The sequence below is a fragment of the Fringilla coelebs genome (assembly GCF_963513975.1).
Source record: "Fringilla coelebs genome assembly, chromosome: Z".
NCBI classification, from domain to species: Eukaryota; Metazoa; Chordata; class Aves; order Passeriformes; family Fringillidae; genus Fringilla; species Fringilla coelebs.
In genome coordinates this window covers 81612829-81636763 of record NC_140031.1, presented here as the reverse complement: position 1 = coordinate 81636763, position 23935 = coordinate 81612829, and the positions used below count along the sequence as shown (strand labels likewise).

At 38.3% G+C, this 23935-nt stretch overlaps 1 protein-coding gene across 1 annotated transcript in view; it reads right to left on the bottom strand.

The window, feature by feature from the left end:
• Positions 1 to 23935, bottom strand: part of EDIL3 (EGF like repeats and discoidin domains 3) — a gene marked incomplete at both ends in the record, with an annotated part of 230782 nt that overhangs the window by 141888 nt on the left and 64959 nt on the right. The window contains one exon of the mRNA XM_084224587.1: positions 21243 to 21371. Coding sequence (XP_084080713.1) covers positions 21243 to 21371 — 129 coding nt within the window. The remainder of the gene's footprint in view (positions 1 to 21242; positions 21372 to 23935) is intronic.

Genomic DNA, 23935 nt, shown 5'->3' with positions numbered 1-23935 from the left:
ACCCCTGAAAGGAACATTTTCACAGCAGCCATCAGTGAGCACTCTGGTGCTCCTCCATGCCCTTCACTTTTCATTAGTGTAGGAGTCAGGCCTATTGATTTTGAGTTCTTCTCTCCTTTTTTTTGTTTTTTTGAGATGTTTTTATTTCATCCTGAGCGTATGGATTTTTCCGTGTCTCACCCACTTCCCCATACATTTCTCAGAGCACATTTTTTTCATTTTCACTGCAGGGTTTTTGGGTTTCCAAGGGGTGCTTAGCACCCTTTCTTGTGGCTGCAATTCAAAACCGTTCCCAACCAGCACCTCCCACTCGGAATAAAAAAAAAAAAATAAGAAGAGCTGCCAGGCTCTGGAGTGCTGTGCTAAAATTCTGCCCTTCGTGTTGGATTTTCCCCTCTTCGTTTCTGCAAACAGATGGCAGAACTTCTCCCTGCTGGAAGGAAATAATCCAGCTGATGTTGGATGGAGTTGAGAAGTCTTCCGCACGTTCCCGTCTCACCGCGCGCCGCCGCAGCCCGTCACAAAAACAGGGAGCACCTTTATAATCTGTTCTCCTTGGCACTGGAAATGCTGGAAATGATTTTAACTGGGGTCGTTTCAGGTCGGAACAATGAGAATCAATACTTTTTGTCCTTGCTCCTGGGTTCAAGTAATGTCTTGTGTTCGTCAAAAAAAAAAAACCAAAAAAAATCACTAAAAAGGCATCAAGAAATGGGGCATGTACAGAGAGAGCTGGGCAAGGGGGAATGGCTTCAAACTGGAAGAGGGCAGGGTTAAATGGGATATTGGGAAAGAATTCCTGGCTGGCAGGGTGGGCAGGCCCTGGCACAGGGTGCCCAGAGCAGCTGGGGCTGCCCCTGCATCCCTGGCAGTGCCCAAGGCCAGGATGGACACTGGGGCAGTGGGAGGTGTCCCTGCCATGGCAGGGCTGGAATTAATTGGGCTTTAAGGCCCCTTCCAATCCAAACCATTCTGAGATGTTATGGTTATTGAAATATGCTAAATTTGAAGGATTGATTTCCTTTCTTCTATAGTCTTCATCCCAAGTATTAAGGATAAACACATTAAGTTTGTCATCCTGGAGATTTGGGAAAATGACCAGCAGGTACTCCACATGGTCAAAAAACCTGGGCTGGAACTTGACTGATTTTCCTTACCTTTAAATACACTAACATAAAATAAATTACCAGCTTGTCTTCTCCATCAACTGCTCAGTTCAGGACAAAACCTGAAAAATAATCTTTTGTTGTTTGTTTTCCTGTTTTTTTTTAGGTTTTTTCCCCAACACCTACCTATTTTAAAAAGTACACATTAAGTAGAAGTGGAAAACTTTTTATTTGGGTCAACCAAAAAAATGTCCATACTTGTAGTACATCAACTCAACTTCAGTCTTTTCAGGAGAAAAAAAAGAAAAGTTCAACCATTTTAGAGCACTTTTAAAAAGTTCAAAATTGGGCATCAATAAGCACTGTCTCAAAAAATTAAAATGAAAGTAATACATTTTCATAAATATTTTCCTGGTTTTTTTTAGGTTGCACTGCTTTCTGTAAGTTTTCAGGTCAAATATATGTGTTTGTTTTTAAAGTTAAAAATTCCTTCTGAATTTAGCACGCTCTCATGAATAATTTGCATGGCCCCCATGGCACTTTCCAGTTAATATTCATGCAAGGAAAAGTTCAGGTTCAGAATTGGGTGATCCAAATGCTAACAGATGCAGTTTTACTGCATTGTCAATTGCTCAACTTTATACAGCATTATTAATGTTAACATAAAATACTGACTTAACTAAGTCAGTGGAGTTGCTGAAATCTAACAAGGGCTTAAATTAAAGACAAAGACCAAATGCAAAAGACAGAAATTAATCCCCAACACTAACTTTTCCCCCACCAAGACCTTTTTTCATCAGGAATTTTTTTATGATTTCACCACACAGAAAATATTCCTCTTAATGAAATCCACTGGAATATTAAAATTCACCTTAAACCACCTATTTTAAAGTCTATGTTAATTACTGTACACAGCACTCTGCAAGCTCTTTCTACATCAAAGATTGTTGTGACTAAGTTGGAGGTACATTGAAGAAATCAGACATAAAAAATATCAGTCATGAAATATTCATCCATTGAGCAAATTGCTGCACTTCATAAATATTCCATGTTTTAACCTAGTGAATTTTATCCATGACTCTGCATTAAAAGGACACAATGACACACTGCAGATTTAAAAAAAAACCACACACAAAAAAACAAATATACAAACTTACATGCCCTATTCTACGTAAGCTGACAGAGAAAAGTGTCTGCTAAAAATGAACAGCCAATATTTGGCTGGGTTTTCTTCACTTATCTGTCTTCTTACTGATTCTCTGTAACACACAAAGCTCTTTAGGTGAGATGCATTTTGTAAGTATAAAAGTGACTGACTGAACTTATTGTCTCTTGCTGACCTGGAATAAATCAATAAAATACACATTTATGTTACCTTTCACTAGCTGTGCTTCCTTTACTGTACTACCCTGTGGCTTGAGAATTATCCTCATGCCCCCTCACACTACTTTATAATGTAGATATCCACTGAAATCACCAGAGCTGAGTCTAGCCAGGATCAAATCCCAGCTTACAACTCCAGGATAATTAATTCCTCAGCAATTAGGTCAATCTTTCCCAGTAGGAAGTGAGCACGTAAATTTTGCTGCCATTTTTCCATCACTAATGCAAACCTCAGTGACTGAAAGGCTCAGTGAGGTTTTTTCCAGCTGTTTCCCAAAATATTTTCACTCTTCACTACACATGCAGCTCCAAAATTCGGGGGAGGCCAGTAGTTGCTGGAATCTCTATATAAAGGTCACCAATCAGGTCTCAAGAAAAGGGATTTTCCCCCTCCTCTTTGGTTCTCTGTTTGTTTCTTTTATTGTTTTTTTTTTTTTTGTTTTGATTTGAGTTTTTTTGTTTGGGTTTTTCATTTTGTTTTGTTGTTGTTGTGGTATCTGGTGGTGGTGATTTTTTGTTGGGTTTTTTTTGGTTGTTGGTTGAGGTATGGGTTGGTTGGTGGGTTGGTTTTGTCGTGTTTGGGTGTTGGGTTTTTTGTTTGGTTGGAGTTTTTTATTTGCTTTGTTTGGTTTTTCCTTTTATTTTTTTTTTTTTTTTGGTTGATTTGGTTTGGTTGTTGCTTTTTGGGGCTTTTTTTAACATTTCCAGAAGCTTCTGTTCTCCTTAGGGCAGAGGACTGCTCAATTTGATGAACTTTCCTTTTCTTCTTGTCTTTTACCTGATTTACCAAGCAACTTAAAACTGATACAAACTGAGTAACTTTGTAAAAATTAAGAAATAGCAGATACTATTTGTTTCCAAAAAACATTAAAGAGGAAAGATGTTAATGTTGTATCCATGTTATCCATAAAAACTGAACAGTAAACTTAAGGAAGAGAAAGTTTTTTCTGTCCATTTTCCTTCTTCTTCAGGATCAAAAGTCCTCTGGCCTTTCTTAGACACCTTGAAGCCTTTAAAGGATATTTCTGATCAATTTTCCTGCTCTCCACTGCATAGTGGTGTAGGGGATTGCTGTTTTTTCCCCTAAAAAATCTGAATTATTGATCAAAAAAAAATTCTTTCTGATCAAAATCTTGAAAATCAGTTAGAATTTCATACTTCTGTAATGAAATTATTCTTAGAAGCCGCCACAACCTTATGCTTTGTTTTCACAAGTTGTTTTTCTCTTTTTCTTCCCAGTAAGAACAAACATCATCATCACAGTTCCAGCTGTACCTGGAGTTAGGATAACCCAAGGGTTCATCTGGACCCACAGCAAGCCCATCTTTAATAACCCCTTCTAATCTGAGCTGAAAACGCTCAGTAGTAGTGAAAAATTACAATTTCTCATCCAGTTTTATATTGAATTACAGCCATTGCTAATATTTGTGTTTGAATAATATCTGCAGTATCCAGCTGTCTGCATGACAGAGGTTCTGCTGAATGTCTGCAGGCCAGCTCAACACCTTTTCCTGCTTAATGCTTTTTTCATCAGCAATTTATGTTGTAAATATAGTCTTTTATAGTCCTATTTGTGTTATAGCCCTATTTGTCCTAAATATAGTCTTTACAGTCCTATTTGCCCACTGATCAAATAATTGCAGTATCACAAAATCATTTAGGTTGGAAAAGACTTCCAGGATCATAGAGACCAATCTGTGACCTAGCCCCACATTGTCACTTCCCTGGTCTTTCTGGCCACACTATTTTTGATCCAAATCCTCCTGCTGTTTTATATACCATCCATTTTCCATCATCTCACCCACTCTTTCTCAATGCCAAAAATAAATTTCACAGTCAATGAGATTTCATGAACATTGAGATATAAAACATCTTTAAAAACAAAAAAAAGGTAAACACATAAAATTAATTTGGTAGCACCTGTAATGGTTTTAAAACAGATTTGGGTTAAGTTTTCTGGTTCTTGTGCTTACATTTCAACAAAGGCTTGAAAATATCAGAGAAAGAGGAAATTAACAGAAATGTTACCAGAACAAGAAGCAGTAGAATTAATCAGAAGTAAGGGTTAGAGTGTTCTGCTACTTGGTTGATGAAAACATAAATAGAAAAGCACCTGAGCACTGCTTATATATAGAAAATAAATCCACTGCTGAGAAGCTGTTTTTGTTTGTTATCTGTTTTTAATTGTTGATGCTCACCCCAAAACAAGAAGTGACATTTCTAGATGAAGTTGTAACTGCAGGTTGTGCCACAGTGGCACTCAGGTAAAGGAACAGGGGAAGAAAAAAAACCCCAAAACCTGAAATACTCATAATCTAAACAAATGCCATTTCCCAGTTACTTCTAGAGCAGGCTGCCAGCTAGATCAGATGAGCCTCTCTCACCTTATCAAAATCCCTTCTCTAAATCCCCTCTTCTTCCTGGATTTATCCTATTTGTAAGCTTCCTGGGGAGAGCAAAGCTTGGGGCTGGCTCTCTGCAGGCAGCAATATTTGGGTGTGGTGGGAGGCTGTGATTTACAGAGGTCATCCTGCATCTCCTAAGGATGGCTTGTTCTGCTCCTGATGTTGATGAATCCTCACAGACAGCCACAAGTCTGACTGTATTCCAGTTAAAACTGGTGAATGATGGGCCCTGAACACCTGTTAAAGATGTTAAAGGGAATGCAGACCGTTTTTGATCTGTCCTGGTCTCAGTGAATGCATGGCACCTATTTCCTCAGCTCCTCTGCCAAAGGATTTGGTAACCCTTCCCCAGCTGATATAGTCCTACAGATCCCATTAAACTGCAAAAAACCCTCAATTTCCCTGAAGTTTCTCTTGACTTGTGCAGTTACTTCCCTCTTCCTGCCTTGTGACGCTGTGTCACTGTCATATATTCTGAAAAATCCCTTTGCCAGGAACACTTCTCCTGGGAAGCTGAGAAGCCTCAGAAAGAAAGAAAGAAAAAAATAATATTATCTCATTTGCTTCCCCTGTGTTTGCTGCTTTAGAATGTAGTTTAAAAATTGTTTATCCAACATGTAAATTGTTTTTACTTAATAACCAACCACATTCCAACTGCGTCAAAACTATAGAAACAGCCACGAGTTTTTCATGAGTATCTTGTTAAACCTTCTGTAAGTGTCCTTTCTCTATTCTTTAGTAGAGTTTTAGTACAGCATTCTTTAATATAATACCGTAAAATAATAAATTAGCCTTCCGAAAACATAGAGTCAAATTCATCATTTCCTTCCTGCCACAAAAAAAACACCAAAAATACCACAATGCTGCTCAGCTGCTTTTCTGGGCTGTTTTGATTCCTTTTAATCAGCCTCCCTTCATCACTTTGTTCTGGCCAGGCAGGCCAGCACTGCTATGTTTCCCTGTACTGCACTTTCTGTTAATCACATCCTCTCAGCTGCCCCAGTTCTCACCAGACAGGGTGTTGCCACTGTGATTTGGGTACCACACACTGGCTAATGATGTGACCAAAAAAAAAAAAAAATTAAATAAAATCTATGTTTATGTTGCTAAATTGTCTCACTCCTATCCAAATATGGCCGTGAAGCTTTAAAAATGCAAATAAACTGGATTTATTGTGTCACCCACAAGTCCTGTCTCCTCTCCTACTCAACCTGTAGAGTTTTCGGGCTCCAAGCAGAACTGTCACACCAGGACAAGTGCTTTCAGCATAGAAAATCTAGATTTTAGGGCTGCCAAGTCAAAGCAGAACAGTGCAGCTACTATGGACCACTTTTGAATGAACACATTTCATAAGAAATGTAGATGCAACACTCCCTGTTACAGAGTATGAAGGTAACTTCAGTGGCAAATGAAATTATATTTAAAATGACATTTATTTCAAAGCAGATTAGCCAGATTATGGTATTTTTAATACATATTTTTCCTAAACAAGGGTCAGGGATCTCCCCTAAAGTATTGCCACCAGTTTGATTTCAGCCAGGCCAGACAAAACCTGTGTAATTTAATTTTTCCTGCATTTTACTGTAAGATGCATGAAAGAAATGCTTGACACATCCCAGTTCTAATCAGTATCAAGATTCACATCCTGCTAGTTTAACGTTTACATTCCTTATTTTAGTAAACTTTTTTGTTCTGTGGTCTTTGGGTATTCATTTATTCAGCTGCAATGCCTGAAACACAATTCATCTATTTTATTTTGAGTTACTGATTCTTTTGAACTGCTCAGGTTTCCTCCCACCTGAGAGTACAAGTGATGAAGGCACGGGTGTTTCAGAAGCATCCACCACCTTGCATTCAGATTGATAGATTATTTATTTTGTTTATGCCACATTGGTCTGGATCTGTTGTTTTAATTTAAGTAAAACTGATCCCAAAGTCGCCACCAGTGAGGACAAAGTTAATCCACTGCTCACTTTTGTTGCTGACTTAGGCTAATGTATTGTTCAGCTACAAGCTAATGACTACTGCAGATGTTTCTTATTTCATGCCAGGAAAAGCAGAAGCTGAAATTAAATATTTTCTTTTTATGACTGTCATCGTTCCCCTTATAAATTACAGCCCATTCAGTCATATTTTTGAATAAATCAAATGACACTGACAACACAGTTTTCCTCTCTGCAAAAATTAATCTTAAAGGACCAAATTCTGGCCTCATTACACTGTTCATAATGAATAATATAGCTGATGATTAAAAAGTTGACCTGCCTAAGAAGGAGAGGAAAGCAATAGGAATTTTTAATCAAGACATGCTTCTCTCTCTCAATTGCAGCAAGATTACATTTGTACTTGAATATGTTGGCATACATCTGTCTTCATGTTATTTCACACCCTTACAGCCCTCATTTTAGTTAACACATGGAGAAAACCAAGACAGCTTCAAAAAGTGATTTTTGTTTGATTTAATATCAATTCAAATTGAGTTTGACAGAACTGGATTCTTAATATGAACTGGATGCTTTATATTTCTAGATGATGGTAATATAATACACTGAGATTTAGCTCTTAAAAATATTTTTCTTACTGGGTTCTCAGGGTTTTAAGTCTTTGTCCACAACGGGGGTTCTGTTGCAACTCTTGATGTCATCACTGCCTGTGCAAATGCAGATCTTGTGCTAACACAGGGCTGCAGAAACTTCTCAGAGCCTTTTCTCAGGTGTATCTCAGTAGTTAAGACTCTTTAATAATGATAGAAACTCCTCCTTGCCACAGTAGGAATGTTTTTAGTTTGTACTGTGCCAACAGGAGAAAGCTGGTTAATGTAGGGGAAAAACACACCTGCCATAAGAACATGGTTTTTGTGTGCAGAACTAAACTCAAAGCATGGTTTGGAAAATCTGAAAATAGTGTGGCAGGGTTTTATGGTGTCTTTTAATCACCATTAGTAGTTAGACAAGTATATTCTGCTGAGCCCTATAATACTCACTGTAGGTTCTCACTGGGAATATAATTTTCATCTTTGTTAAATGAAAGTCGTTGGAACTGAGCTTTTCACCCTTTCTAAAGCTCTAGTCACTGCAACTGCTGAATAAATTAGGAAACAAGAAATGTGTTTTAATGATAATATGGATAACATAATAATAGGTTAGTATCATATTGGAGGAGGAATGGACACAAAATATACCAGTTCTTCTGCACATTTCTAATAACGTTACCCTTTCTTCAGGTACATCATTTCTTGTCACCTCCCCATTGATGGCTTTTGCAACAACACATTTATCAGTCTGGGGACTAACATACTGTTTTTTCTTCTTGCTTTTTTGTTGTTTTGTTGATTTTTTTTTTGTTGTTGTTGTTGTTGGTTTGGTTTTGTAATGGATTTTAAATGTTCATTCATAACCAAATAATTTGACTTTAAATGTGCATTTGAAGCTGAAGTTGCCTCCAGCCTATGCTGGAAATGAGAAAAAGGCATCACCAAAAAATGAAATTTTTTTTTGCTGCCTTGTTTCTGTCCATTGTGAAACACATCACACTCCATGAAAACTCCTAAGTATGTTTAGAAGGAACAGAAACTCTAAGGCAGTTGCTACAGCAGCAGTTGTTCTTTCCTTTCTAGTTTTCCCTACACCTGCATTTAGGAGGACCAGTTGAGCAAACAGAGTCGACAGAAGCCAAATAAATATTGCTGTTCAAAGCCATGAGGAGCTACAAAAAATACTGGCTGGGACTTAGAGAAAAGACTCTGGAATTTACAGATGCCTTGGATTTCCCCTCCAAAACTCTGAATCCACAGGCACATCACTCCCAACCCTGTCTCCCAGAGTGTGGGATCCTGTGCAGGATAAATATCTGCAAGCCCTGGAACTTCTTTCTGTGATCTTTTTTTGCTGGATAAAAAGATCCAAAAATTGCTTTACCCAGAGGACACACCTTTCTGCAATAACCTAGGTTTGTGTGGATACAAAGGGAAAGGGCCAGGAAGAATTGTCTGTGAATGGAAATGCAACATGTGAAGCACCTCCGTGAGGATTTGGAGTCTGAGCTTTTGTATCCTGCTGTCTATGCAGAAGATGGCAAAACTAAATATCCCAGGATACTCTGACCACTTCTGTTAGTCTGTCAGGAGTAAGTGTAGGACATCATTCAGGCTGGGAGAATTTGGATTGCTCAGCCTGGAGAGGAGGATTTGGGGTGACCTCAGTGCCTGAAGGAACCAGTGGGAAAGAGGGACAGAGACAATTGCCAGGGGCTGGAGGGACAGGGCACAGGGAATGGTTTCAAACTGACAGAGAGTGGGTTTGGACCAGATTTTAGGAGGAATTTCTCCCCTGGCTGGGTGGGCAGGCCCTGGCACAGCTGGGGCTGCCCCTGGATCCCTGGCAGTGTCCAGGGACAGGATGGACACTGGGACAGTGGGAGGTGACCCTGCCATGGCACTGGATGGGATTTCAGGTCCCTCCAAACCCAAACCATTCTGTGATGCTGTGTTCAGAGCACTGTGGATATGGGCTGGCAAACAAAGCAGATCCTTTATGCATGTCTCATACCCGTCCATTTGGAAAAAAAAAAAAAAAATTAGAACCTTGCGTGCATTCATGCAGATTGGAATTAGATATCTGTCAAAAGCATAGATCAGAAGAGTGGAACTACATATATTTCCACCAATTATGCATGAAGTGACACATAGACTGAACAGAATCATAAATACCAAGGAAGCTGAAGTGTGATTTTGCCAAATCGTGACACTCTTGAATTCTACCTCACTCTTTTCCTAATTTCAGGGACAAAAAATTAAGGCCGTGTCCAAGTCAACCTTTTGAATTTTCCAGACTTCATAATTCCCTGATTTAGAGTATTGCCATTCCAGTGCATGTCTCAAAGTGAAGATGGTATTGATAACTTGAAAGTTTGTACCTCAAATTAGCATTCTAATATTACAGATATAGCCACGGGGGAGCAGCTGAAACATTAATTTCAATCTCATTGATTAATTTCTTCTAACATAGGAAATAATATATTGACTCTCCTAACTCATGCTGCAATGTCAGTTTCTCAAGCAGGTGTTCAGCTCAAGTAATGCACATGAAATACAAGCTCTGCAACCATAATTCAGCATGAAACCTCATGTCTTAATAATTCTGGTCATTAATATAACATAAATATAAAATAATTATTATTAATCATTAATTTATAGCATCATCGAGTAGGAGAAAGCTGTACACCTGTGATACAACCTGAAAAAAAGAACAAACCTCAAAATCAGTATCTCTAATTTGCATTATTCATATGCTTCAAACAGTCAGGATTTCACTCAAGTCCTCATTATCCTCATCACCCGTGAATGCACAAAGAGATGAGCACGTGGCATGGGGTGCCTTTTCACCCCAAAAGAACCATCCCAGATAATTCACTGAGTAAATGAAGGAGGGGAAGTGGTATTTCAGCCCCACTTGATTGATTCCTTGCAACAAAATATGAATTAATTCTGCAGCCTAATAGGAAAAAATTTCAGCCATAGACTTCTTATGGAGTTCCTGTAATTACACTTATGTTTGGGGGAAAAAAATAAAGAAAAAAGAAACAACAACAAACCAATCAAGAAATAAAGCATTTAGTTATTCCCCTTAGGAAAATGTGATTTTTGGGGTAAATTAATCCCTTGCTGAAAGAAGTTAAAAGGCCTCATCTGATCCATGTCAGCATAATTCTTCTATATTCTTCTAAAACTGCAGAAGTTTTAGAAGAGCAACGGTGAGCTACAGTGCTCAATGTCCTCAATATACTAAAGATTAAGTTTTATCTGCTCAAGACAGTACTAGTTTTATCTATTCCAGTTTAAAATCATTAACAAGTTCATTTATTATTCTGGAACTGAAAAAAGAAACCAAAACAAAAGTAAGAGAGCAGATATATCATTCCACAGTGTTTTAAATGCTTAAGGAAATTTTGCATCTGGATGATGAAGGCCAAAGACCCAAGTGACTTAACAGAGATTTAAATTTAAAAAAAAAGGAATAAGCATAGAAAGGAATCAGATCACAGAGAGCTGCACAGGGAAAAGGAATTTCTGAGCTACAAAAAAGCAACTTTTCCCAGTTAGAAACATTAGAATTCTTAGGAGAAACATTTGGGTACTCTTATTCTGCTTCTGAACGGAAGTTTTTTTATTATGGGAGAAAAGTAAAAGGGTTCCTGAGCTATTTCTTCTATTTTTTTTTTAGTAGCAAAGATGTATTTCCTTAATTCATTACTTTAAAACAAGTAAATATACATGGAGAGAAAAAAGTAAGAAAAAGTGATGCCAAGACATGAGGTATTTTGCTCTGCTTAATGAGCCCTTTATATAAATAGTTTTGAAAAAAAGTTCTGGTAAAAAACTTAAAGAGGGAAAGGAAAAAAACAACAATAATGTCCATCTGTCTCTGTATCCAATATTCAGCTTTTATTTTGTGCTTCTTTTACTCTGGAACAAAATTCCATTTAGAGCTTGCATTAAGTTCAACAACACCAGGTTTTCCATCTGATCATTTTTTCCTAAGAAGTATAAAATCTTCTAATCTGAATGTCCTAGGATGCCAGAATTAACATCTCATTAAAGACCAATTTGCTTTTTCAGCTAAAGAATCAGCTTCCTTCTGGCATTTTTTATTTTTTAGCAAGTTGCTTCCATACTGTTGAGTCACATCCTTCCACATAAAAATCCAGGAGAAAACTATATTATATAAAATGGGAAAACAAACAGAGGCAGTGCTTCAAGAACATTTCTTAATTCAAAATTTAATCAGAAATTATATTGTCTGGTCTCTTAGAGACCACCAAAACTATTTACTTTGCATTAGCCAAGGAGCTAAAGAAACAGGGAAATAAAGTTACTACCCCAGTGCTAGCAAAACCAAATAGTAATTAATCCTGACCATGATGATACTTAATGATCCCTAATCGGTAAGAATTAATAATTCCTAATGAGCTGCGTATTTCAAAAGTACAAAAAGTCCTGCAGTAATTAATTTCTCTGCAACTGGACAGGAACCTGAAGACCTCTAGTATTTGTCAATGATAATGGCATACATTAAAAAAAAATCTGGTAATAAAAACTGTCTTAAAGGCAGTAACAGTTGATTAGGAACAGTAAGGTAGATATATGGTTTCCATGTTTGAATGAGGATAACAAAGATAACAAAGGTGATGATGATGATGATGATGATGATGAGGAGGAGGAGGAGAAGGAGGAGAAGGAGAAGGAGAAGGAGAAGGAGAAGGAGAAGGAGAAGGAGAAGGAGAAGGAGAAGGAGAAGGAGAAGGAGAAGGAGAAGGAGAAGGAGAAGGGGAAGGGGAAGGGGAAGGGGAAGGGGAAGGGGAAGGGGAAGGGGAAGGGGAAGGGGAAGGGGAAGGGGAAGGGGAAGGAGAAGGAGAAGGAGAAGGAGAAGGAGAAGGAGAAGGAGAAGGAGAAGGAGAAGGAGAAGGAGAAGGAGAAGGAGAAGGAGAAGGAGAAGGAGAAGGAGAAGGAGAAGGAGAAGGAGAAGGAGAAGGAGAAGGAGAAGGAGAAGGAGAAGGAGAAGAAGGAGAAGAAGGAGGAGAAGAAGGAGGAGAAGAAGAAGAAGAAGAAGAAGAAGAAGAAGAAGAAGAAGAAGAAGAAGAAGAAGAAGAAGAGGAAGAAGAAGAAGGAGAAGAAGAAGAAGAAGAAGAAGGAGGAGAAGAAGAAGAAGAAGAAGAAGAAGAAGAAGAAGAAGAAGAAGAAGAAGAAGAAGAAGAAGAAGAAGAAGAGGAAGAAGAAGAAGAAGAAGAAGAAGAAGAAGAAGAGGAAGAAGAAGAAGGAGAAGAAGAAGAAGGAGGAGAAGAAGAAGAAGAAGAAGAAGAAGAAGGAGAAGAAGAAGAAGAAGAAGAAGAAGAAGAAGAAGAAGAAGAAGAAGAAGAAGAAGAAGAGGAAGAAGAAGAAGGAGAAGAAGAAGAAAAATTTTGAAGTGGTGAGAGAACCATTTTAACCACCAGGACAGGGACACCAAAGAACAAAGTCAACTCCACATGGAACATCACAAGAAGCAGCCCAGCAGCTGTGTCAGCAGCTCTCACAGGCACCTGGACCACTCCAGAGGCACTCATGGATGTGAAAATGTGCAGGGTATTGTGTACCAGAATATTTATCTCATTGGATCTTGGTGTGCCTTGTGCTCTGCTGTTTCAACCCGATGCAGCTGCTGCCTACCAATGTTGAATTATTTGAACGCTTCTCTTTCCAGACAATGCTAAGAGCACCTACCCAAAGAGCAATTTTCCCCTATCTGTCAGCTCTCCAGATTTTATGTGCAGCCTACTTCACTGGCAGATCTGACAAAACAAAACTGGTTTATTCTACCCGCTTCTTTGGAAGCTGGTTTAAAAATATATGTAAGGCCGTAGACATAACACATTTCTGAGGAAAATGCTCTTTTTTCCTTTTTTTTCCCCCCTCTGTTTTTTTTCCCTTCTCTTCTTCACCCAATAAAGCAGGGCAAAACCTCATGGAAATGGACCTGGCTCACCAGAGATGCTTCTCTTCCAGTGCACACAGCCCAGGCAGGTGCCAACTCTGGTTTCTGCAGCATCCTGCCTTTACTCCCTCTGTGTACTTGGAATTCCCAGTTAAACAACACCTGGATGGAAAGCCCACACCCCACAGTTTGTCACAGTTCTTCGTGACCTCTCTGCATGCTTCTCTGAGCATTTTTACAGGAAAATCTTGGCATCAGTGTTGCAGCTTTTAATCAAAAACGTGGTGCAGGGCTGAGTCCTTCATCCCTCCAACTGAAAGCAGGGGCTGGGAGTGTTTTTTGAAAATAAGCCCATGCTCACAAACTTTGTTTTTCTCTGCAAAGCCTCATCCTGAGCAGTAAGGCCTACCAACAGAGGGCTGGATATTTTCCATTTGCCCTTTTAATTAGATGCATAAAATGCGTACAATCTCCTAGAGTGCGACCTTGCCAGTTTGTACCTCCAAATAAAAAAAATTACAGACAGAAAATCAGGGAAATGTGACATGAATTCCAGCATGGGGGTCATTAACCAGGGCATTTCCCATTCAGGTGTTAAAGCTTTCACTCCCTGCAGACATTCTGCACGGCCATTCTTTATAAAACAAATATTCTGATGAAACCCAACAGAATGTTCAGCACTTTTTTAGAGCTGCCTGCAGCACTCTGGGGTGTGTTAGGAAGAGCCCTGCCAGCAGGTCAGTGTGGGTGATCCTTCTCCTTGCTTAGCACAGGGACACATCTGCAGTGGTGTGTCCAGTTCTGGGGGTCCACAGGACGAGAGGCACCAGGACCTTGTGGAGCAAAGGGACACGGAGATGGGGAAGGAATTGATTGCAGGATCCTTTGTCCCCCTGATTTTTTAAGATTCTCTAAGCCTTCTGATGTTGAGATTCTTGTAGAGAACTTTCTCACATGCTTTCTGTAAATAACTCACTGTTTTGCATTCTTTTATGGAAGAAGAGAAATTTGATGGGCCATTGGTTTGTGCAGTGTCATTGGAGAGGTGGCACTGTCACCCCCCCAATCCACTGTCACTTTTGGAAATCTATAAATGTTGGAGTCAGGAAATAAACTTCCCCTTTTGCTCTTCACCTTGAGAGCATCTATGTGCACCTGTGTTCTTCTGTGATTTTGCCAAGAAACCTTGGCCCAGAGGATCCTTGAGGTCCCTTCCAACCTGGCATTCTGTGACTCTGTGAACTCCCAGTTTTGCACCCTCCTCGCCAATTGTGACTCAAAACCTTATTTTCACAATGGATTTATTGGCAATCAGCATCAAAGGCAATTTTTTGGGCAGAAATATTGTAAATTATGGCTTACAACATTTTCTGCCCTGCAATCAATGCCATTTATCAAGCTATTCTGTTTGCATGCGTTCAGACCATTCAATTTAGATTTTTGTGCATTATATGCTCTTTAGGCTACCCAAAAACTAAACACTAGGACCCAATTTGTCAAATTATTTTTATTAAAATGTATTGATTGCTTTTAACAGAGCTCCATAACCTATGAGAACATCTTGAATATGTGATAATGTCCGTTTAAAAAATGTGTTTGGCAGTTAATTCCACATGAAACACTGCTGTGTAACATAAATTTGAAGCCCTAGGGTTTAGGCTTCAGGATAGAGCACTGAGAAATGCCCTCAACATGCTGAAGACCTGCAAGGAAGAATTTGTTTTCAATCCCTCCCCTCCTCCTCTCTCTCACTCTTTTCCCAGAAGAAACTACCCTTTAACCATGGAACCTGATTATTCTTGCTGAATTCAAATAAACACAGGCCCACCTCACCTCTGAAGTTAATCTTCTGTTACCAACAGAGCCATTGAGATGGTTTTTGAGAGTGAGAATATCAGCAGAACGAGAACAATTGACTTTGCAATTATTTCAAATAATGAATCAGTATCCAGAGAAAAGCACGACAGCTCACTGAAGAAGAATTCCCAGTCATGGAGTAAAGCCTTCCTCTTTACAGTAAGAAATAATAAATAAGTGAAATAATAAATAAGTGAATAAGTCACTTTACAAAAATTTTGCTAATATAGGAATAAATCTAGCCAATTTGGGTGGCACTACACTCAAAGCAGTGACAACAGGTGCTGAAATCTGGAGTCCACACTGTGTTTCCCAATATCCTGGGCAATCTGCAGAGCACTGTGTTGCCCCAGGGAGAGGAGTGCCAGCAGGCCAAGGGATGTGATTGCTTCCCTAAAATCAAGTAGTCAAGCCTGGAGGAGAAAATACAAATAAAGACACCAGAGCCAGGGACTTCTCAGTAGTACCCAGTGACAGCACAATGAGAAAAAACAAAATTTCACAAAATTTCCCAAAGTTTCACGAAATAAATATATTTGGGCTTTTGGGGTTTGTCCATTTGTTTCCTTGCCTTATTTATTTTTTTTTCCTGTAAAGGTGATCAAACACTGGCACAGATTGCCATGAGAAGCTGTAAATTCTCTATCTCTGAAAATATTCAAAACTCAACTGGAAATGACCCTGAGAAACCTGCACCCTTGGGTGGGGTTAGGCTACAGACCTCCACAAGTAATTTGCATTATTCCAGGCTGCCTTATTTACAGCTGAGGGAATACTTTCATGTCAATTGCATGATGCACATGACAGTAACTAATTGGAATTCTTTTGTGAGAGTGGGTTCATTTCACTATTTCTGCCTTGGAAAGTCCATTAGTACATATGTTCCACGTGTGGGGCAACCAACCCTCCTTAAAAAAGGACAAGACACGCGTTGTAAGAGTATAAAAGCATCTTTGAAATCATTCAGTCATTTCTCATCATGGCATTGAAAAGCACCTGCAAGCCTGGCAGGAAGTGAGTGACAGGACTTTCATCTGCACTAATTTTTTTCAGAAGCCCTCGTCCTGTCAGTGCAGGGGTCAGGAAAGCAAAAGTGGAGACTTAGGTTGTGCAAATAAAGCCACAAAGCAAACAGATCAGAGCACTCTGGGCCTAATCCTTCTTACTGAATTTTTATTTAACAGCATGAAAAGGGAAGAACCTCTTTGATTCCCACGTTTCTGGCTGAGAGACAGCAGCTGTCAAAGAAATAGTTTACTCTGGATACTGGGAAGACTGAACTGATTATGGAAAACTGCAATGTGCCAGGCAAGGAACCCCGCAATCACTCCTTAATCACTTGGAGGAATAAAGATGCCATGGGAAGCTGGCATCTCTGGCTCACCTTTCAGCTCTTCTGCCTTCACTCAGCCTCCATGCTGCACTGAAACCCAGCTGCCCTTGATCATTAACCATAAGATCATTAACTTGCCTCTCCACCCTTCCAAAATGCACACGGGCGTTTTTTCCACCCTGTTTTTCAGTAATGAGATCCTCTCAGTGAGAGCTGACATAAAAGGTACAGACACTTTCCAAAAGGATGCTGGCAGCCCATTTGACATCTGTTATTTTTTTTTTTTCCCCCACTTAAATAAACTAAACATGTTCACCAGTTTATCCTCTCACAGAGTTATTGAATTTCAGACTTGGAAGATCAAAACCGAGTAGTTTTAAGATTTCAAATGTGAACATGGTCAGCCCCTGCAACACACTCTCATTGCCTTATGGCATAATAAAGTTAATAAACTCTTTTTCTTGTCATTAGGCTTGTGTTTCTCCCCCTGTTCTCCCTTATGCACACACTAAACAAAACAGGAGCAATTTTTATTTCAAAGAAAACTCCCCCCAGTGCCATTTTATAGATTCCCCTCGTGTGCTGTCCATGGCTAATTAGTCACCCAAGTTGACAGGCAGCACATTAAGAGTTTTCCTGAACAGAATTAATTAATTACTCCTATTAATTGTCTGCAACAGTTGTTGTTTATTGCATTTTGATAATTTACATGATTCCTGAGAATGAGTTGTGAGTTATTTAAAAGATGTAAAGTCTGCCAACTGCTTGGTAATGCATTTCAATGCCAATATCAATTAATGGAAAATTATTTGATTTCAATTTGTGTTAAAAGTTATGTTTCCATATATATAGGTGGGAGTCTGCTGAGGAGATAACTTGGACCACAGTGTTCTTATTATCTCTGGAAAACATCCTGCTCTTTGGAATGTTTGATATAATCACCTATTATCTGTTTAGCCAAATCCTTTTTCACCTCGCTGGAGGATGTGCTGTGCTGAAAACAACTAAAACACACATTTTCCCTGCCTTTCTCTATCTTATCCTCTGCCAGTTTATCAGATATTTAAAATCTGTTAGAGCACTGAAAAACCTGGCTGCACAAATAGGGTGATATTACAGATCTACCACCTCATCCCAGATCTTTTAGCACAACTAAGTTTGGTATAAAAGTACACATAGGAAATAAAGTGGGATTGCCATTAACAAAAAAGCAGGGTCAGGGTGGGAATAGCAATTTAAAATATGCAAATTACTCCTGCGAGAGTCGTTTATGATTTTTGGTTTAGACACACTCAAAGTTACAGGGTCAGAAAAAAAAGAAGTATGGCAGAAAAGTTATATTTTTCCACGGGTAAATTTATACAAACACATAATTAGTTAAACTGATTAGCTTGAAATTGGTATTATTATGAATATCAAGTTATTTAAAATTTTATTTCTATTAAGGGCAATAAAGGAAGTTGCATTCTTGAGAATCCATGCAGCTCCCAAACTGTCTGGAGTATTTGTTGATCTATTTAGGGAAGACTTCTACCTAAATGTTTGATCTTCCTGGGTACTTGTATGCATCTATTTTTTTTTTCCTCTGCATAGTTCATGATTTGCTGCCTGAATGGGACTGCCTTTTATTTACCCACATTAATGCATGATAAAGTGAAATCCCTGTTGTCTTTTACTGTGAAAATCCTCCTGTTTAAGGTATGTCCCTTGAAAAATTTATGACTTCCCAGCAGGTGCCCAGAGTTCAGCAGTGCATCCTGTCACTGCACAAAGTCCCTAATGAGGGGGATGCAGACAACACCAAGCTGCTTTTAATTTTTATTTTTTTAATTTTCTGTGCAGCCCTTTTGAAGGAGACAGAGTGGCACAGGCCCTTCTGTGTGGATTTTTGTTCCTTTTTTTTGGGTTTTGTTGTTGTTGTTGGGTGGGGTTTTTTTGTGTGTTTAGGTTTTTTTTCCTCACCCTCCTCTTTTCTTCCTCCATGGCACCCCCTGACATCCCAAACACTCATTTTTAACTTCGTGTTTTCAACTGCACAGAAAATTGTCAAGAAGGCTTTTTTGAGATACGAGGGATTAAGAGATTAGCTTTTGGGCAAAAACTCATTAAAAAGCCAAAGAGACGCAACCTTTGCTAGATTTCCTTCTTAATTCATACATCTAATAAACACTCTTACTAAGAGTGATCACTCAGGGTCTTGCACTCCCAGGCTCCTCTAGACACATCTTACAACATTATTTTACTTTAAGCACTTCAGTATTTGAATTAATGGAGCTGATTGACCAACAGCTTATACTAATCACCATCATTTTCATAGGAAAAAAATCAAATTATTTTCTTGAAATACCATTTCCCCCCCCCCCAGTGGCTTAAATGACTGTGTACAGGGTCACAACATGAGGAATCATCTTTTACAAAAAAATAAAAGATTATTTTAAAATCTATTTTTAAAGGTTTTAACAAGGCTGGACTGAATCCATACATGTAGCAAACAAGAGAAACACAAACTAAATTTAACATTCTGGATATTAGTTACTGTAGGAATATTAAATAGGTTCTTTATTTAACCAATGCTGTCCAGCAGATATTCCCCATGGATTGCAAACTACAAATGTAACATCCTGCTTCTGTAAGTGCTGTGATTGCCACACATTGTCAAGTTATTTACTTATGCTTTATTCTGTTTACCAAACTGAGTTTTTGTTGAAGTGTTTGAAGATTTTAGTTAAGTATATGTGTATTTTTTAAAGCCCTATTAATGCTCATCTGCTAATTACAGTGACAATTACCACAATATGATTTTTTTTTCTCCAGATTCAGTAATTTCTGGCATCCTCCCAGTCATCTGCAATGCAATTTTCTGCCAGTCAAATACACAAAAAATCCAGAATTTTCCTGAAGTGAAGCCACGTCTAGGCTTTTTTGGGGTAGCATGACATATATCCATAGGACAAACTCAAGCACTGATAAAAATTGTAGGGAAAGGGATGGAAAATAAGATTTGAGGCTGTATCTCCTGGCTTCTTGTGTGGGCAACAAGCACCTCTTTGTGCAACTGAAATTTTAGGTGGTAACCAGCTACAACAACGTTTTAAAGTCAGAAAGAAATTGCACTTGGTGTCTGAAGTTGATCATTCTCCTGCAGCAACAAGCTCCATTACTTTGGAGAAAGTTTAACTTAAAATGAATCAATTTAAATCCGAATTCCCTTAAAATTACATTGTGGACACTGGGAATTCACTCTAAAAACAGCAGCAGCACCATTTTCAGGAAAGGAAATGAACAAAAAAAACCCTCATAAACAAAAGTCCTTTATTTCTGGACTAAGTTCTGCTCTCTTTACCCATTGGCAGAGACATAATCCCCAGAACAGTGAACCTTGGTTCACTTTGTGCAATTTTTTAAAGCATATTTATTAAATTAAATTAATATTATTAAAAAATGAGACCCACGCAGGTTTATGACAGTTGCAGTGTTGAGCCCAGCTGTGACAGTTCCATCATTTTGCTCTGTAAACATATTTTTGTGCCTTCTTTGGGATAGTACAAGAGCTCAGCTAACTTTCAGTGAGCTGTCTACCTCTATCTTTTCCTTCAGATTCACATTTTCTCCTTAAGTTTTCTTAATATAGACGCCTGACCTGCTGGATGTTTTGGATCTACCACTCAAATTTAGGTTTATTTGAGTCAAATGCACATCACAAAATTTCAGAACTGTTGACTTGTGCACTCTGCACTCATCTAATGATTAATTAGAGCACCCAAATAGATAATTATTTTGAAATTCAAACAAGTGACCACTATGTGTAACTCTGTTTTTCTCCTATGCTGTTCCTGTGTCTTCGTTCGCATGAGAAATTTGTCTTTACTCTGGGCATTGGAACTATCAGAAATGAAGATTTGAAGGGCACTGCTTGAAGAAGGATACATAGAATTATCTAGAATTATCTAGAATTGATCTTTGAAAAATGTTGGTGATGTTGAAGTCACCGCTATGGATTTTTTTGTGGACCACTGGACTTCTCTGAGTAATTATGTTCTGCAGATGCCATTTGGACTTAATTACTTCATTTTCAACAGTTAATTATTATAGAGATGCCTATGGCACAGATTTCAGGTTAAAAAAACCCCAATAATGTTCAACAGAACGACCCCAATGATGCCTGGGGATTTTGGCTTTAATAATTTCCATGTATTTGTGCTCCTGCAGTTCCTCAGTGCAAACTCCAAACTCCACATTCAGTGTCAGCTGCTGCTGTCCCATTCTGGGCAGGCACAGCAATTCCTCTCCAGGCCTGGCAGCCAAGGACACCTCACTGCCCCAGGGCCAGAAATGCAAACAAAAGGGAGCTGGGGGCAAACTGGGGCTAAATGACTTCATTAGCTGAAGCTGGAATTGTTGGATTAACCCCAATATGCAAATGGAGCAAACTTAAAAATGTGAGAAAACCTGTGAGTCCATTTTTGGGTGTAGCCCCTGGGGGGCTTTGCCTGCCCAAAATGTACCTGAAGGCCCTTCAATAAATAGAAATGCTTTTAATTTTTATTTATTCTGGCCTCTGTATTAATTTAGCCCCAACAATGCATCCCCACCAGCGCGCAGAACACCACGGGCAGGATCACTGCTTGGCCAGCCACAGGCTCACGGGCCCCTGGAGACATTTCAGCAATTCAATTTAATTTTCACTTACCAACCTCCACAAGGCTGGAGCAGTTGGGATCTGTGAAACCCTGGGGACACTCGCATGAGTAGAAGTTGTCATTGAGCCCTGAGAGGCAGATGCCACCGTTCTGGCAGGGGTTGGAGTCACACACATCCGCTGTGGGCAGAGGGAAAGCAAAGGTTTTGTAGGTAAAAGCCACCAAAAATTACCCACAGGCTCTAAACACGTCAGATTTTTGGTAAATAAGTAATAAATAAGAAATAAATAAGTCCTTTGAATGACTCTTGCCTCATTCAGTTTTGTATTTATTTAACACCACAGCTCCAGGTAATCTTCTATCCCTAATCTTTCACCCCATAAAATGTGGTTGTCCAAAACTCAATCCATTTGCCAAAGACAATAGCATAATGGGTATTTATTTAGTTTTTCTAACCTGAAGACTCTCAGGATATCTACAGATGTCATTCTGTCACCATTGGGATAACTGAAAGCAACCCTAAAGAACACCCCCTAGGCTTTGGCCAACTTTAATTTAGTAATTTTTCCCAGATAGTTTATCTTGTATTTACATATATTTCTATCTATATCAATCTTCATCTTTAAAGGCAGGTTTGTGCTCTCTACTGCTCAGCATAGCATTTAAAAATAACAGTATTTTCTGCAGTAAATGCATCTGAAAGAATGATCTACAGGTAGACAATTTTTAGAAACCAAGCACATTATGTTCTGTGGGTTTTTAAAATTGAAAATTGCCAGGGTTTTTTTACCATGTCATTGAAGAGATTTATGGAAATTATTTTGGTTTATGTCAAAAATACTGACATTACAGCACGTTTTAGATTATTTTAGTGGCAAGTTCAGCTCAGGATTTCAACACTGGTCTTGCACATGGATTTCAGATTAATCCTTGGTGTGAGAATTCATATCTAAACATTGTTTAAGAAATGTAGGTGATGCACAAAAATGCCTTTATGAATTCTGTGCATCACTTGCACAGAAAAACTGGAGTTGTGTAGTAGATTGCTGGGTTATTTGTAGTTTTATTTAATTTTTTGTCAGCTTTAGGGTGCCTTCATGACACAGTGAGCTATCATGCATTTGATATTGTTTTGTCTAAAAGACTGTCCAGCTGATGGAGAAGCAAATCTATTTTTGAGAACAGTAAATTATACTTTCTATCTGATTTTAAATAAGCCAAGACTTCTCATTTTCTGCTTTTGTTGCATTATTGGGGTAGCAAAGGATGCTTGTTTATTACTTTATGGGGATTAGGCAATTGGTTGTGAAAGAACAGCTACTATTAAATGAATTCTCTCACAACTGTATTCCCATATCTCTAACTAAATTAATAAACTAAATAGCATCTGGAGCAGGAACACTTAGTATGCAAATCCACATGGATATTCTGATTAAAATAGAGAGGATATTTTTACTACATATTTCCTGATTTGGTGTCATTCTGATTTCAATAATGCCATTGGCATAAAAGGCAAAAAGACAAAAAATTTTCTTTGAATTTATAAATTCTATATTGAATGACAAGCAGAATTCACACAAAATGTTACATTATATTTCCAGAAACTGAAATCTCCTGAAATGACCAAAGTGTGGACAGTCAACTGTGTGGTTCAATTTGTCTGAAAATTCATGTTGGCTTTTTCAGCCTGAGATAAAGTGACCTGACCTGCAGTTTGGGACTAATAAAGCAGATGTTCTCCTCTGTTAACAGCCATTTATTTCCATGTTCAGGAAATGACTGCACCAATTGCTCTTTTGACCCACCACCTTGGCCTGTCAGTCACTGGTGTAATTTTGGTAATGTCATTGTACCACAGAAATCACAGAAATGGAATTAATAAAGAGCACATCAAAAGAGAATGGGTTAAAAAAAAAAAAAAAGAAAGCAAGCACAGGTAAAAGTTCCAACAAAACAAACAAACAAACAGAAGACCAACCAAACAAACCCAAAAAACCAAGAGAAAACAAAAAACCCAAAACACCACAAACAAACAAACAAAATAGAACAAACAAAAACCAAGAAAAAATACAACAAAAAGTAAAACCCAAATGAAATTAAAAACAAACAAACAAACAAACAAAAAGCAAAGCAAAAACCAGCTTATCCTGATTCATTCACATAATGTTAATGAGGATTAAAGAGGAAAAGTCTTTCTGTAAACAACAGTGGTTAAATGATATTATAGTACAAAATCAAATATGATGCAGCCTGAAAAATGAGAATCTGCACAATTCTACTTAAGAGGAGGTATCAGGCTGTGCAAATGTTGGAACTTAAATTATCAAAGATCATGTAAAAGTTTTTCTCCATTATTTATAGCTTATTGTCTGTGAAATGGTGCTGAACAAAATAAATATCACCTTTGAATCAACCAAATCTTCACTCAATTTACATTTTGTGCCTCTTGAGAGGACATTCATACTGAAATATTGAAATCTAATTTGTTATACATTCCACTGGGTTTGATGAACAGAATTTGATCTTGAAGGCTCTGTTATAAGTAAGAAAAGATGATATGGGTGCATTTTGTCTTAACACAACTGACAAAGGGATTTGTTACCATTACAATGTGACACAGCTTTTAACACTACACTGGTTTTATAATTTAACCTGAGAGATTTTTTGAATGGAAGAGTAAAATAAATCCAAGAAAGGGAATATATAATATATAAATATTACAGGAGTCTGCTCTGTTGCTGAT